At 41.9% G+C, this 15,086-nt stretch overlaps 1 protein-coding gene across 4 annotated transcripts in view; it reads left to right on the top strand.

Annotated features, from left to right (window-relative positions):
• Positions 1 to 219: 219 nt before the first annotated feature.
• The window catches only part of LOC130160954 (chemokine-like protein TAFA-1), a 106,244-nt gene continuing 91,377 nt past the window's right edge, over positions 220 to 15,086 (top strand). Inside the window, exons 1-2 of one of the 4 annotated variants that reach the window (XM_056363806.1) lie at positions 220 to 953; positions 3,424 to 3,560. In XM_056363806.1, the coding sequence (XP_056219781.1) occupies positions 3,437 to 3,560 (124 nt within the window). In that variant the 5' untranslated portion in view covers positions 220 to 953; positions 3,424 to 3,436. Of the gene's footprint in view, positions 954 to 1,330; positions 1,855 to 3,423; positions 3,561 to 15,086 lie in introns of those variants that run through there. The other 3 variants (XR_008826074.1, XR_008826073.1, XR_008826075.1) reach the window with 3 other exon arrangements.

The following is a 15,086-nucleotide window of genomic DNA, read 5'->3' as shown; positions in this document are numbered from 1 at the left end:
ACTAAAAGAGGAACATTCAGTCATCCTCCCTCCACATCCTCTCCAGCTCACACACTCACACTCACACGCAGGCAGACACACTCAGACACATACAAAGTGAGCTGAAGGCTACACTTGCATGTCTCATGACGTTGTGGATGGGAGGTTGGGATATAAAGAGCGATGGGTTAATAAAGAATGCTTCATTTACTGATGAAGTCTTGATGCAGGAGTGGGCAGTCTTGCTTTAAGACATGTGATCTGACTCTCTCTCATCTCTCTCTCTCTCTTTCCAGCTGGTCTACGTTGTAATACACACACAGACACACACACACACATACACACACACACGGATGCACGCTCACTCACACTCGCTCTGCCTTTCTGACACAGACTCTACTTAGTGCGTTGGAGAGAGCACTGAGGCTCACACTATCAGCACAGCTTCTCAATGGGGGGACGCAGCCAAGAGCAGACAGAGCAGTCATTCCACTGGAGCCTTCCGCTGCACGCGTGAGAAGGAGACGACAAGTGAGGGGGGTAAATTAGCTCCCTGTCACCACAACAGAGGAGTTCTACTGACGGAGAGGACACACAGACTGAAGGAAGGAGAGGAAAAGAGACCTGCACCTATGTGGCTGATACAGCAGTGACATGATCAGCCTCCCATCCCTCAAATCCTGGCCAGTTTGTGACACAGACCCCTGGGTGTTTTGCTTTTGGTGACTGTTTTGTGTTGCCAAGGATTTCAAAAGGGACTGAGCAGCAGGGGTGAATAGGAGGGGATACTGAGGAAAAGAACAGCATTTTAGCTCCTTTTGTGCGGTGTTCGGCTTATCTGACTACTGGAATTTGGCGCGGGAATCCCTGGCTTCAAAGTATGGATGGATATAAGACAGAGGAGTGAGTCTGCTGGGCGGGCAGGCAGGCAGTGATTCTGACTGAGCTCCTTTCCTCCTGAACGCACAGCTCAGGTAAGGGTGTGGGACTTTCGAGGAATACCTCTGGTGTTTGGGGATGGGATGGGATGGGTGGGGTTGGGGGTATGATTTTACCAGGAAAACTGAATCTTAGGGAAACATTTCCCACAAAATAGGCTGCAGCTTGCAGAAAAATGTGTCTGATGTGAGTAAAGATGACAGGGCTCATACTGTATGCAAGAAATATGAGAAACAGCTTCTACTAAAGACGTCCTGTATATCATGATACAAATATTCTTTTCGGCCATGTTACATAAGTTTCAACCATGCTTAGATGGGCTAAACACGTTGCACTCACCTTGACACCTTCCTGAAAATAGGTACTGTGAGTGCATCTAATAAAATGCAAAAAGTTCAGATGGAAGCCTGTGTTATGATGAGACATCTCCACCACCCCGAGTGTTTTCCAGACTAATGTGTGACACTCAGACACGTACGTTTTGTGGGAGTCATCGCTGAAGTCTTCTCCGGGAAGAGTGCAGGAGACGAAACGAGTCTAATTTTGTGAAATCGATGTTGCACGCAGGTGCTCCACCGGCTCACCCGCTTGCAGGTGTGTCTGCCGCTCAACTCCTCGACCGCATTTATACTATCTGACGCTGGACTTAACAATTACGCAAAGAGGAGCTGTTCTGTCGGTTTGCATGGCACAACAAAACTGAGAGTAAACTGCTCTGAATGTGTCTCTTTATATCGCGTGGAAAAGAAGACGGGGAGCCTGTTTATAAAAAGCTTACTTGCGCTGAGAAGAAACGAGGCACCGAGAGCAAGAGTTAGCTTCTCCTTTCTTGAAAGCTGCTTCCTTTCCCTCTGAAGTTGCTTTTAAATGAGACTCACGCTCGCTCGTTTTATTTAAAGTCTGCCGTCCGTCTTCACCTCTGGTGAAACGCTGCTGGTAAGCGCCACATACTATTTTCAGCAAGAATGCTTTCCGATAACCGGGAGGAGCTCAGGGTCTCTATGCAATATGCAGTTAACGATTCTATTGTATATGCAGGCAGCTTGGCGAACAGACACACTGTGGGGTTAAAAAAAAAAAAAGACAGAAGAGGAAAACACACTCATGGGACCAGTTCACATTTCCACAAAAACCGCGGATTATGTTGGATTTAGTACAGGGGTGGGGATTTACAATGTGCTGTTCATAATAATATGCTTAATTTTCGCTGAATATTAAGCAGTCTCAATGTCACTGAGGGCAAAGAACACACGGGCAACATTTAGTAGCCTAATGGCTTTAATCTCTGACGCTCAAAACACAAAGTGTGTCTAGTTTGAGCAAACAGGCAAGCAAGCAGTGTCTTTGCTTTGTGGAAATAACCCACAGGGTCTGGCCTGCTGTCATGGCACTTTCTTCATTTTTATCTATACAGGCACCTTATTCAAACGTGAAATTCATGATTTCTGAAGTGTTTCTTTAACAGACCCCCTGGGGTTCATTCTGCTTCATAGCCTGTTGTGATATGGCAGAATCAAACATTAAAGGAGCTTTAGATTCACACAGAAAGACACAATCTCAGTGGAAAGTGAGAAATGTAACACAAGTGTAGCCAGATCCTGTGATGTCTGAGTGATACAGCCGGTGAGTGGGGTGAAAATATTCCTCACAAAACTGATCATCTGTCCGAGAATTGTACCTTAAACAGCCTCAGTGAGTAGGTTGGAGATGTGCCGTTTTAAAAGTCTGAGGCAGACACACCAAGTTGTTTTAGAGGAGGTGGAGGTGATGATTTTAAATATCCCACTGTGGGGGCCCTGAATGCAGAGAGGTGCTAATAACACCTGGAAAGGAGGAGAGCTTCATTATTCAATGAGGGCTAAGGCGTGTCTCCATATGCTGGGCCTCACCAGCCATTAGGCACTCACTGAACAAATCCGCAAAAAGGCTGTTTGTGCATAGAAATCCTATCTTTTATAAACTTTATGCAATATTCAGGGCTCCAGTGACGATATTAACGGCGATGTAGTTGTCATAAAAAGAAGAAATAGCTCATTAAAAAATTATTTGTCTGACAAAAAGCTTGGAGTAGGATATTTTCCTTCTCCTGCATTTTATGTCTTATTTTGGTGTGGTACAAGTCCTTTTAGGCTACAGCAGGTTTGGACAAGACAAACATTAACGAGATAAAATTTGCGTTTGATCATTTGCTTGAGTCTTTTGTCTGCAGGGTTTTTTCCTTGAAGCCTCTGTCGCTCTTTTTTCTTTTCATTCCTCATGTTATTATAAGAAAATACCCATGGACGTATATGTAAATAAATCATACCAGTAGACGTCTTGGTCTAAATATTTCAAGTTGATATACAGTATTTCAGAAGATGTGCCAGTATTCTTGTCTCTTTCTTTTGTTTGACACAGTGAATTAAAGACAATGTGTGTGTTGTAAATATGTGTGTGGATATGCTGTAATACAACTCTGCCCCTGCCCTCCTCTTGTTTCCTCCCCTGCTGCGTGCTGTCCTGCAGACCCGGCCTTACCATGTCCTGGTTGTTGGCCATGTGGATTAGCCTTGGCTTCCTGTTGTTGTGCCAGGCCACGCTCTACCAGACCATCCAGCAGCACCATGTGGCCCGACCCGGTCGCACCGACATTCTCACCCTGGGTATGTACGCCTCTTTGACAGATTTCAGTTTAGCGGCATAATCTTACGGTGCGAGACGTTTCCCTGTCGATGGGGCAGCACTTCTCGGCTTTGGCTGTTTAAAAGCAGCAACAGCAAGAGGCTGCTGCAGTAAGTCAGAATGATTTGCCACAGCTCTGTACTGTAACATGATGATTCACCATGCTCACAGTCATAAGAGATAAGGAAAGGGGAAGACTACTAATTGTGCCTCTAATTGCATGTTACATACTTCTACTTAGTCACACTCAAATCTATCTCTCCGTACACATTTTGCGCTATTTATGGAAGTAATATTGTTGTTTGACTTTGATTCTTTTGCTGAGCTGCATGCTTGTGTTTAAAACCTAAATGTGGAAGCCCTGTTAGACAAAGAACATCTTCAAACATTGTGATTTTGCTGGTGGGGGTATGATTTCTGTCTGCGGTGAGGAATTCTTGACTACTGCACCCTGAATCTTGCTGGCAGACTGTTACGAGTAGGACAAGCTGTAGGCAAAAATCCGTATTACTGTGCTGGTAACCAAGAGAGCTTTGATCACTGTGGCTTAGATGGAAATGACAATTATGTTTCCCTCTTTTGCACTGGAAACGTTTGGCAATTAAGCTTGACGCCTTCTGCACTGTAGGGGCAAAAGGGGAAGGGTAGACGCCGAGGCAGCTCTAATTCTCTGATTATGGAAAAGCTTACCAGCATTTCTTATGGTGTATGTGGGAGTGTAACAGGGCAGGCAAAGGTTTTTTCGAGCAAAGCAAAGGCTTTCTTTAAGCTTCTAACAATGAGTGTGACTCCCATGCTGAACCCTCGTGCAGTGTGGCTCTCTCCGGAAGCCAAGCGGCCGTTAAACATTGATGCTATCTTCTGCTTGATTCTCTTTTGTGTGTTGCATTGCCAAGCTAAAAGACGGTAATTGAAGCACAGCGTGAGGAAGAAAAATCCAGCGCTGAATTGTCCATGCTTGTGTTAAACACTGGTGACTTTAAGCAGCATGTCGGAGAATTGGCTTACTTTTGCTTCGGAACAGCTGACACATGAAAATCCAAGCTATGATAGATAGAAAGTTCTCAAAGTATCCCGGTCCCGTTAATTGGAACAAGAGGGTGAGGGATGAGCGACAGAGAGCTCTGTATGAATTTTTAAAGGCTAGCTTCCAGTTTTTCTTGTTTTTTTTTTTTTTCTTTCTTTCTTTCATTTTTTTTTTTTTTTTTGACTGGTTGGCAAGTCGAGCTTGGTGCCAAAGATGTACAAGGAAGTGCAAGGCTCAGTAAGTGTCTTTTGAATAATGCAGTGGTCCCAAGGGAGAAGAAGAGGAACAAAAAATAGTCCCCCCACCCCCCTCTCCAACCTCCACCACCAACGTAGATCTAGAAGAGTCATCTAGGCAAAGGATGGTTATGGCTGAGAGTCCTCTGGAAGCTTTCCTGTCAGACAGATCAACTCACACACTTACTGCATACAACACTAAGGAGGGTGCGGACATGTACACACTTACATATTCACAAACCATTCTCTCGGTGAGGCCATTATGGTGTGGGATTTTCATGGGTCCTCTGGGGATACAGGAGCTGCGTTCAGGACACCGTCAGTCAGGTCTGAGAGGATGCAAACTTATATTGTAGAGATGGATGATAAAAACACACACTCGGTTGATCTGATCTTTTACAGTCTCGGATTTCATTTACATTATTGGACTGGTTTAGGCTGGGGACATTCAATTTTGAATAACGTCACTTAGAGATAATCAAAAGAAAAAAGATGTTACTTAATATACCAGAATTTATATTGGAGCTGTTATAGTGATAGTTTAGCACAAATACTCTGGAAAACTTTTAAAATCAAACAAACTGATGCATGACAGCAATAATTGGTGCTGACAATCATGATGCTGGGATACGTTATGATGTTTTACAACTTGGCGCTCAGAAGGAAAACATTTCTCTTTTTTTTCGCTGCTGCTCGGCAACTGTACAATTTACTGTATATCATGTTTTTTTTAAGAGGATTAAGCTGACATCAATCTTACTCAGCCGTGGAGTAGCGTTAACCGATTTAACCAGAACTGCTCTCTCAGAATTGAAATGCTATGATGAATATTTGAATTAGAATTGATTTTATAATTTGAGAAGCTCTCTGGTTTCATTGAGGCCAGAGCCCTCAGATATAAATAGATATGGATATGTAGGACGTGGCAAAAAAAAAGAGATGTCTTGCCTTGAAGAATCCATTGGTTTTCATGCTTTGCTGTTTTCTGTAATCAAATAATGTTTGCGTTTCTCTGGGAGACGCGCTGCGATGTACTGTCTGCCTTACTGTAAATGAAGTTGTAGATTGTTTTCTCTAATGAAGCACGACATATACGGGTTTGAAAATGTATTCTGTGCAGATGAAAGAGGAATAGAAACCGTGTTTTATCTTAGACTCACACCTCAATTTTCTCAGATTATTGGCTGATTATCTTTAAAATGTATTAATGATAACATAGGGGAAGCTTCTTTCCCGTGCCTTGCATTGGAGCCTGCTATGCTTCTGTATTGTCCTCTGGACAGCTAGAAGCTAAGTCTTGAAAGGGGGAACATTGGGATGGTATTTTGTAAGAAACCGTGTCCTGAAATAAATTTCTGTGGATCTTGGCATGCAGCCCAGCCAACTGTCTGAGAGTCTGAGTGGTACAAAAACCGTCCCACATAGACAAAGATACACAGACAAGGGGCTGTGTGGGTATCTAAGGAGGGGAAGTGAAGGTCATGTTCAGCTAGGTACAGATGTAATCCTCTGGTCTGGTGAAGCATCTAACAATGTTGAGAAATCAGCTTAACTGCCTCCTGCAATGGTGAAATGACAGTGCATACCAAAAAAAGAAATGTTACTGCAGAGATAAAGTTTCAAGATCGCATTTATTTATTTTCTCCGAATGTTTCCATGACAAATCGGCATAGTCACCACTGAGGCGGAGATTGAGTAACGAGTTGCCTGACTGCTTCGTCACCTGCTCAGGAAGCGGCGCCGCTCTCTTTCCCATGAGCCCCCGCTTCACACAGCCTTCCCCTGCATCCTGCTCATGCGCCCGAAGATTGATGGCGGCCTGATTCTGGGCAGCCAATTCTGGTCTCTCAAGAAATAATCCACTACATTGACAGATGAGCTGAATGTGACATGACACACACAAGCCTCGGCTCTGCACTCTCCCCACCTGCCAACACAGCGAGCACAAGTGTTCACTGCCAAGACAGCAGCCACACAAATCAGACCACTCTTGACAGCACGTAGTATTGGACTCCATCACAAGTCAGTAAAAGTGCAACCAATTTACAATGTCAGTGTATTTCTGGCAGTAGTTACTGTAGATTTGGCGTGTTCTATCGTTAAAATGAAAGTGCTCCCTAATGTTTTGACTCCACATTGTAGTACAGTATTATCGATAAGTTATCCTTTGCGGGCACTGTATGTATTTACACCTGTTCACCTGCAGTATGCATCCAGTAGCATTGTTCATAGTGTATCAATGCCCAGTGGGGCCATCTGAATGTAACAACACTTTAGCTGCTGCTTTGTTTTATTATGACTATGACAGGACAGTTTAAGAGAGTCTCAGATCTAATAGAGCAGCATGATTCCTCTTCCAGGTGCAGCTGTAAAACTAACTCTACTAGCCCGTTACACTTTGCTAGCAGTCTGTTGTTGACGTTTTGTTTGACCACTTTTTTTTTTTTTTTTTATCAGCCATGATGTCAAAGGCAGCACAGTGTATATGTACACCGTTACCAAACTCTGCTTCACACTTTAAATTAAACCACTTACTGTGTAAGTTAGCAGCTGTTCATTTGAAAGAATATCCTGATCAAAGGCTTGCAATGAAATGTGATTCAGCAGTGAATGCCAGCCATAGGCATACTGATTTTGCATGTGCATGAGAAATGTATTACATGACAGCACAAAATGGGTTATGGACTTGCTGAAAAGGCTGATAACTAATGCTGTGGTGCTGCTGTTATGTTTTTATCCATTGATATGAAATGGCTTGTAAAGTCTAATCACAGATGATTGGAAGGCATTTTAATGAGCTCATTGTTCAGCGTGCCATAATGCTCCCTCAGTGCAGGAAACTCATTGAGGTGAAAGAAAACATGTTATTACTTTGATTAGCCAAGATGGTCAAACAAGAGCAACAGTGTGATCAGAATCAAGGATGTGTTTGGTAAATATAAAGATGCTTTAAGAGCATGACCTGCCAAAATACTGTATTGCTGAACTATAGCTTTATGTATCCATTGAAGCTCCAGTATTTTAACTTAAGATCTAAGGATTGGGGTTTTCTGAGGAGAGAAAAATCTGACAAGATACAGGGCGTTAAAATAAACCTTCAGCTTGATTTAGGATAGCTGTCTTTTTGGTAAATGAGGACAGGGTGGAAGTATGGAAGCCATACATACACACGGCATGAATTGATTTTTTTTTTCTCTTTCTTTCCATTGCCGAGCGGATGGCTGCTTCAGAAGATTGATGATTTTTCGGGCAGTGTTTGGGAATGTTAAGAAATTAGCTTCACTGGCTCACAAAGTGAGTGCACACACTGTTTTCAACTCGCAACTCATTTTCATAGTTCTCAGACTTCTCATTACAATAGCGCAGTGTTGGTGGCAGACACACAGAAGTGAGCATGCACTTTTGTTTTTTTTACACAGTCATCTTCAAAGTGGTAATCTCGCTGCTTCGCTTCTTCTGTGGAGGTGTAAGCTTTTTACAGTGTGAGCGGCAGATCCATCCACACTATCCACAACAACAGCTTTCCATATAGGCTCTCCTTGTTTTGTTTTGCCATTAAATCAGCTTTATTTACATCCCCATTAAACTGTGGGGACTAATTAGTGTGAGAGCTGATGGTGAAAGAACATTCAATTAAATTACAGTTACTTGAATGGATGACGCCTGAATCATATTTTTGAAGAGGAATTGTTTGATCTGGCTGGCAGCACTGGCTCATGTGGAAAAACAGTATAAGCCACATGCACACATTTACACACACACACTCACACACATACATATACATGCATACATATCCAAACCATTACTGTTAAACGTTGTGGAATAACCTTTTATGAGGCTACAGGTTGCCATGTTTTTTTTTTTATATGTGCTTTTCTGTTTGAGAGAATATTCACTTGTGTATGTATCATGTAAAACCACCTCCTTTAGAGATAAATTAAACTAAGAGCTAAGGGGTGATGGAAATCATAAATCATATATGACGCAAATTTAATTAGAATTCATTTTGTGAATATGGCATCTACAAATCCTGCCTTTTGCCAACAGAGGATCTCAAATCCTATAATCTACCTCCACATGGGATTATAATTGCTTGGAAAACTGTGGGCTTAGGTAGAGAGCTCATCAGTGCTATGTGATCTGTCTCTCTCAAACACGCACACACACATGTCCTTCGAGGTAATGAAAGCAACCTTTTCTATAAAAAAAAAAACAACAAAAAAAAAAAACTAGGCAATAACTGCCTGATCATTCAGGTGCCGAGCAGCACTCTCTCCGCGCCTGGCCTCTTCCCCCACCCCTTCGGCCCTCCCTCCCTCCCTCCCTCCTTCCATCTCCTCGTCTCTATCGGCCCCTCAGACGATTTGTCATGGATCAGATGAGACAATTTGTCATGGATTAGTGCACTTAAATGTCTGTGTGATAGTGGAAGCAGTCACTGGAAAAGCTTAGGAATCCTATTACACTGCGTTTTATGGCCAGCAAGAGTGGAGGCAGTGGAGGTTGAATTGGCAGTTTCTATGGCCTGTGTACCATTTCTTGACTTTTTCCTCCACACATAATCAGATATTCACTTAAAGGTGAGCTCCAATAAGAAAGAAGACCAGAAGTTATATATTCTTTCCTCATTCACCCCTTCTTGTATATGTTTCTATTTAATTGACTGTTAAATATACCCTTCCTTTAGTTGCCAAGTGCCAGCCAAGCTTTCCGTTCTCTCACGGGACATTAACACAATTATCACACTAACTGTGATAGATTCACCGTTTGAAAGTTGCAGTAATCATTAACACAAGGGGTCTTTGATGTCAAACAGATTTTGTCAGTTGTTATGAGCTGATCTGATTAGCTGCAGCTAGCTAGTATGAGCTAATGCTATTACTAAAACTCTAAATATGCTATTTTTTTGCTAAACTCCAACACAATGGATGATCCAGTCCTGAACAGTTATTATTCTAACGTTACCTGTAACCACAGAAAATATTAGCTACTGACACCCCATTGCCTTTGGAACTAACACTAGATTAGGTTACTACTGTTGGCAGTAAGCTAGTTAGCCGGGCATGCTAACTTATGTTGGAGTAGACAAACACAATGTTCAATTGTTTCACTTTTCAATTTCTCTCTTGTATTTTTGGTTTTGTAAAAGCTAAAAAAAAAGAAGCCCCCACTGTCCAAACTCTTTAGATCCAGATTATAGCTCCTAATAAAAACTTCTTGGGCCCAATTTCTCTTACATACGGGTGATTATGGGTGTGGTTTAGTAAACAGTCAAGTACGATGTTGTTTGCCAGTATATTTGACTGCAATAAGTCAGTCACCCAGTGAGAAATTACCTCTGTTTTTCTTAGTATTTCACATTCAGTCTTGGCAAACAGATTCCATTTCAACCTGTGACAATATTGCCGTGTCATTAGTATTTATTTACTCAGCGGTCTTTCTCATCACAAGCCTTTAAGTGAATGCACTCTGGTGCATTTTCTACCTTCTTGACTGAGATTAGATGGTATCACATTGATCCTATTCTTGACTGATCTCAGATAATTGTGTCAGGCAGAGTGTACAGGTGCTATTTACAACAGGTGGCTCAATCCCCCAATTATTTTCATTAAACGGAAGAGTTTGAAAATAGACAAACCAGTCACACAGTGCAAAGTGTGTCCAAACAACCCAACTGTCTATCAGTACCTTGTGATGCAGTCAACCTGTTTTCATCTAGATTAAATAGTCCTCTATGTGTACTTTCTCTGTCAGATCCTATTTATTCCAGCTCCCTGCAACACATCAGTTTTTCTTGCATTAAAGAGAGCAACAGAAAGTTACTGTAACATCAACCATTATCATCTTTATCCATACAGTATCTTATGCAGCTTCTCTATCACCTCTACGCCCCTCAAGCCCTTTAGTGGCATCTCACTGAAGTGAAATAGCTTGCTTATGTTAATGGAGCAAAGACACACTGCCAGGTAATTGTGATTCAGCACAGCTACCTCGTGGCATCATTTAAAACCACTGCAGGGGACAAATGTTGCTCATTGAGTGTTTTGTTTGCAGAGGACTCACTTTGCCCCAGCAACTCATTTACCCAGTGGCAGTCAAATTAGGTTGTCTTAACCGTACTACTAATTTACTCTCTAACACATTTCACTGGTCTGTTTTTTGTCTTGTTCTGTTTTTCTTTGCTTTTTTTCGCAATCACTTTTCGTAAGACACTTAAGTGGAGTATGTAAAGCATAAATTATTTTTGGTATTGCTTTTAGCCACAATTTCAGAAATGTGAACAGACAGCAGACAACAGAATCCAAAACAAAACTTGCATGTTGACCTCTGTCATCTTAGCCATGTAGCTGGTTTTCTAATGCCAAGTGAATATTCTACACATGTTTCTGTCTTTTATGGCTTAATTTCTTAAATGTTGAAAGAGACGCAGATAGAATCATTGATTCTGAATTTCAACTTTTGCCCCTGGTTTGCTTTGATAAATTCCTCCTTCACTGACATTTTATCCTTTGAAAGATTAATCAGATTAATACGATCAACGTAAAGATTTAAAATGTTAGCATCGTTTGCAGCTTGTTTCCGTCGCAGCAAAGTGGCCAAAAAAACCCCACTTAAAGCAGTTTCAGACTTTTTCTTCTTCTCTCATGTTGTCCCTCTAAACGTAAACACACCTCATTAATATACATTCACAAAATGTGTGAAAACCACTTCATCTTTGCATCCTCTGTGTTTAGATTTGTTTTCACAGTCCTAATAACATGAAATTTGAGATGCATATATTCAATTTGTTGCCATGGTTACTTGCTTTCTCAGTTCACCCCAGTGAATCATTCATTCGAGGCCTGACAGGGGCCAAAAATGGATTATGGGTCTTGGAATTATGGAAACAGAAATCCCCTTGCTTGAATATGTCCCCACTTGTCAAACGTATGATTGAAAGTCTGTCTAAATTTTCCAACCGCGGTGCTCTGTCAGCATTAGCTGAGGTCTATTTGTCTTGTCTGATGTGTCTGGATGAATGTGGCTGCTGTGCCGAGGCAGCATTGTATTGTCTTATCACAGCTTTATCTGACAGCAGACGCTCTAATAATGGAAGTTAGGTTGAGATGTCACAGTTAACTGTTCATCACTGCTATACAGAGTACGACACATAAGATGGACACAGCCAAATGCCTGAATAAATAGACAGGATATCTTATTTTAATCCGTATCAGCCACCATGTTGTGGTTTTCACATTGTTGTGTATCTTGTATTAAATGTGCCAGTCACTTGTACTGTACATGGTGAGAATGGTGACAGACTGTTGAAAATGTAGGAGGACAATTAGTATCCGCTGGCCCTGCAATGTATCTTCATTTGCCACAGTATCTCCAGCGCATGTCAGGTTCACTGAACATGGCTCAATGCCCTCATACCTTCCCGCTCGGTGCCTGTTGGCCAGGAGAAGCGAAAGAATGAAGGATGAGGTGGCACCTGCATGTGTCTGTCTGTAGCCTAATGACCCAGAGGAGCTTCCTCTCTCACACACTATCTCCTTCCCCACTTTTATGCTCTTTGTCTTTGTCATTCTCCGGACATCTCGTCTGCCTATTAGCTGCAGAGCTCATCTTCCTCGGGTCTTATCCCAATCCTGTTCGTTCACTCACAGAATCTTCTATATGTCAGTTTCCCCTGTGGCAATGTCCAAAAAAGACATGTTTCACTTCAATTATCTTGGGAAACTCAGGCAAAGAAGGCAGCGTGTATTTGCAAGGAAAAATTGTTTTGAACCTTGGACAGCCAGACAGACTGTGTAGGATTTTCTCTTCCTCATCTCTCATCCCAAAGGTTTAAGTGATGTGAGCTGCAAGGCTTTTCCAACAAAAAGACCTTTTGACCTGCTTTCTGTAAGTTTTGTGAGTTGAGTGTAAATGAGGATTAATGCCTGCTCTAAGGAACTTGTTCAACCTTCTCCCTGAAGGCATCGACAGAAAATAAAAACAGGATGGCATACATGTGTACAAAATAAGAGTGTTATTGGAACTGAGCTGGTAGAACTGAATACCTTTCCACATGCCGTCTTTGATCATACCATCTTTTCCCCGTCCTTGAGGATTTCAGCCCCCTCCAAGGCATAAACTGCAAGGCACGCCTGCATGCTAAATAAAAAGTGCTGGAACTGTACTGATGTATAACTGCATCCCTCACCTCATTTTTTTTTATCATAGTATGTTTTTTTCTTTGTCCTTGTGGAGTTGAATCCACATCAAGGCTTGTGAGCTTAAGCTCCTTCATGAGAGACAAACAAAAAGATCACTTTTATAATGTTGCCGCTGAGCTTTTTACTTTTGTAGGACAATCAGACTAAGTCACGCTGCAAAAATATTTTCAATCCCTCACATCATGGGAAGTTGAAATAGCATGTCTGTGCCCAACATTTGGCCCAAAAGCAAGCCGTGTGGGTTAATATTGTCCAGTCCAGAGCAAACACGAAAGCCAGAAAGTCGGGTAAAAAATGGTTTCTGTAGACAAGCCAAATGCTGCTTTATTTCTCTTTTTCAATTTCTGTATTTTTTCTCCTATTGATGGCCTACACTCCTGTATGTGTGTGACTTGGTGTAAGCGTGTAATGAAAAGTGTACTCAGAGCTGAGCCAATGTGCTCTGCTCTCGTCAGGATCAAGGGCTTTAGTTTCGCTCTCAGCAGATGCAAAGAAGAGTAGCGGTGCGATGTTTCGCTGAAGAGAGAAGAAGTACCTCTGGCTCACTTGCTATATATTAGCTTTTAGTATTGCATTCCACCTCTTCCCCCCGTATTGTTAAGTGCAAGCCTCACATAGAACTGCTCTCCCATCTCGACGTGACACCCCCTTTTTCTCAGGTGCAATCAAAGTGTAACTTTTTGATTTATCCATGAAAAAAAATACAGAAATGTTTTGTGAGACATTCAGTGGAGCGGGCTGCACCTCTGTGTTTTCTTTTTCTTTTTTTGCAGAATGTATGTGAGACAGAGAGCTGGCAGGCAGAGATGAAGCTGGCTCATATTAGCCCCAGTCACCAGTATTACTCATTCACTATCTTAGCCACTTATTTTGTACTTGCACACCTTTATCTGCTGTCTCATGGCAGGATGGATATGCACACATGCTGTTAGTACGATATATTATACTGTACATGTGACATCATCAGGGCATCACCACGACATGAGAAATGGCTTCAGCTGTAGTTGCTGCTTCTCAGAGCTTGTTGAGCTGTAGAGGAGCTGCGCGCACACTGTCAGGGCAGACACACAAGGCCGGGTCTCTGTGCAGCAACATGTTGCTGTAGTGATGTTATTACAATTTTGGATGATTCACATGAGAGGGCAGACAGGCAGGCAGACAACATTGTAGTTTTTCTTTTTTTTTCTCTTGGCTCTTCAGCAAATGGGAAATGTCACCCACAGCTGCAGCTGGGGCAGGCTTAAGGGGGTACATATTCAAAGAGCTACGACTATTTGTTCCACTGGTGTAATGTAGTTGGCGTTATACACCGGAGGGGAGAGGAATAAACGCTAAGAATGCAAAGGAATATTTAGCTAGTGAGGAGGAACAGGGAGCACAGAGTGAAGAAGAAAAGGGAGACTCATTAGAGATGAGAAGTATCAGTCTGACTTGGAGGATATATCAGTTTCTGACAGGTGGCTCTCCGCTCTGACATTGTGACAGCCACCCTACCAAAATTTGCTGTGTGATGTGTATGTGTATGTATATGTAGATGTTTTTGTATCACAACATGATGTGCACATAGAAACAGTATCGTTTAGTCACATTTTTGATCTTGAACTTTCTGTTACATTGTACCTCAGCTTTTTGATAACTTGTTGTTTGAGTACATTCCAGTTCTTCAAAATACAACCTGACATCCTGTCTTTTGTTACAGTAGAATAGCAGTGTCATTTAGAGAAATACACCATTTACTTCTGTTTATGTTATATAACCTTAATCATTTTACAGTGCACGCCAATGTTATCTAATGCTTTGTCATAATTTTTTATTTACTTATCTTGAGCTGCTTTGCAGGACAAACTTTACAATGTCAAATCAATCTTGAAATTAACTGCTGTTCTGGCTCACAAAGATGCCTCAAATAAAGATAAAGGGAAGTGGGAATAAAGTTTATGTCAGCATGTTTTAGAAGCGTTATTGCTTTGGGAGACTGTTTTGTTCCATCAGACTTTTTATCCTCTTCTGCTTGACTGTCTGTGTATATTTGACGTGTCTGTA

The sequence above is a fragment of the Seriola aureovittata genome, chromosome 2 (assembly GCF_021018895.1).
Source record: "Seriola aureovittata isolate HTS-2021-v1 ecotype China chromosome 2, ASM2101889v1, whole genome shotgun sequence".
NCBI classification, from domain to species: domain Eukaryota; kingdom Metazoa; phylum Chordata; class Actinopteri; order Carangiformes; family Carangidae; genus Seriola; species Seriola aureovittata.
The sequence above is the reverse complement of the archived record's forward strand: the minus strand, read 5'-3'. Positions and strand labels throughout refer to the sequence as shown.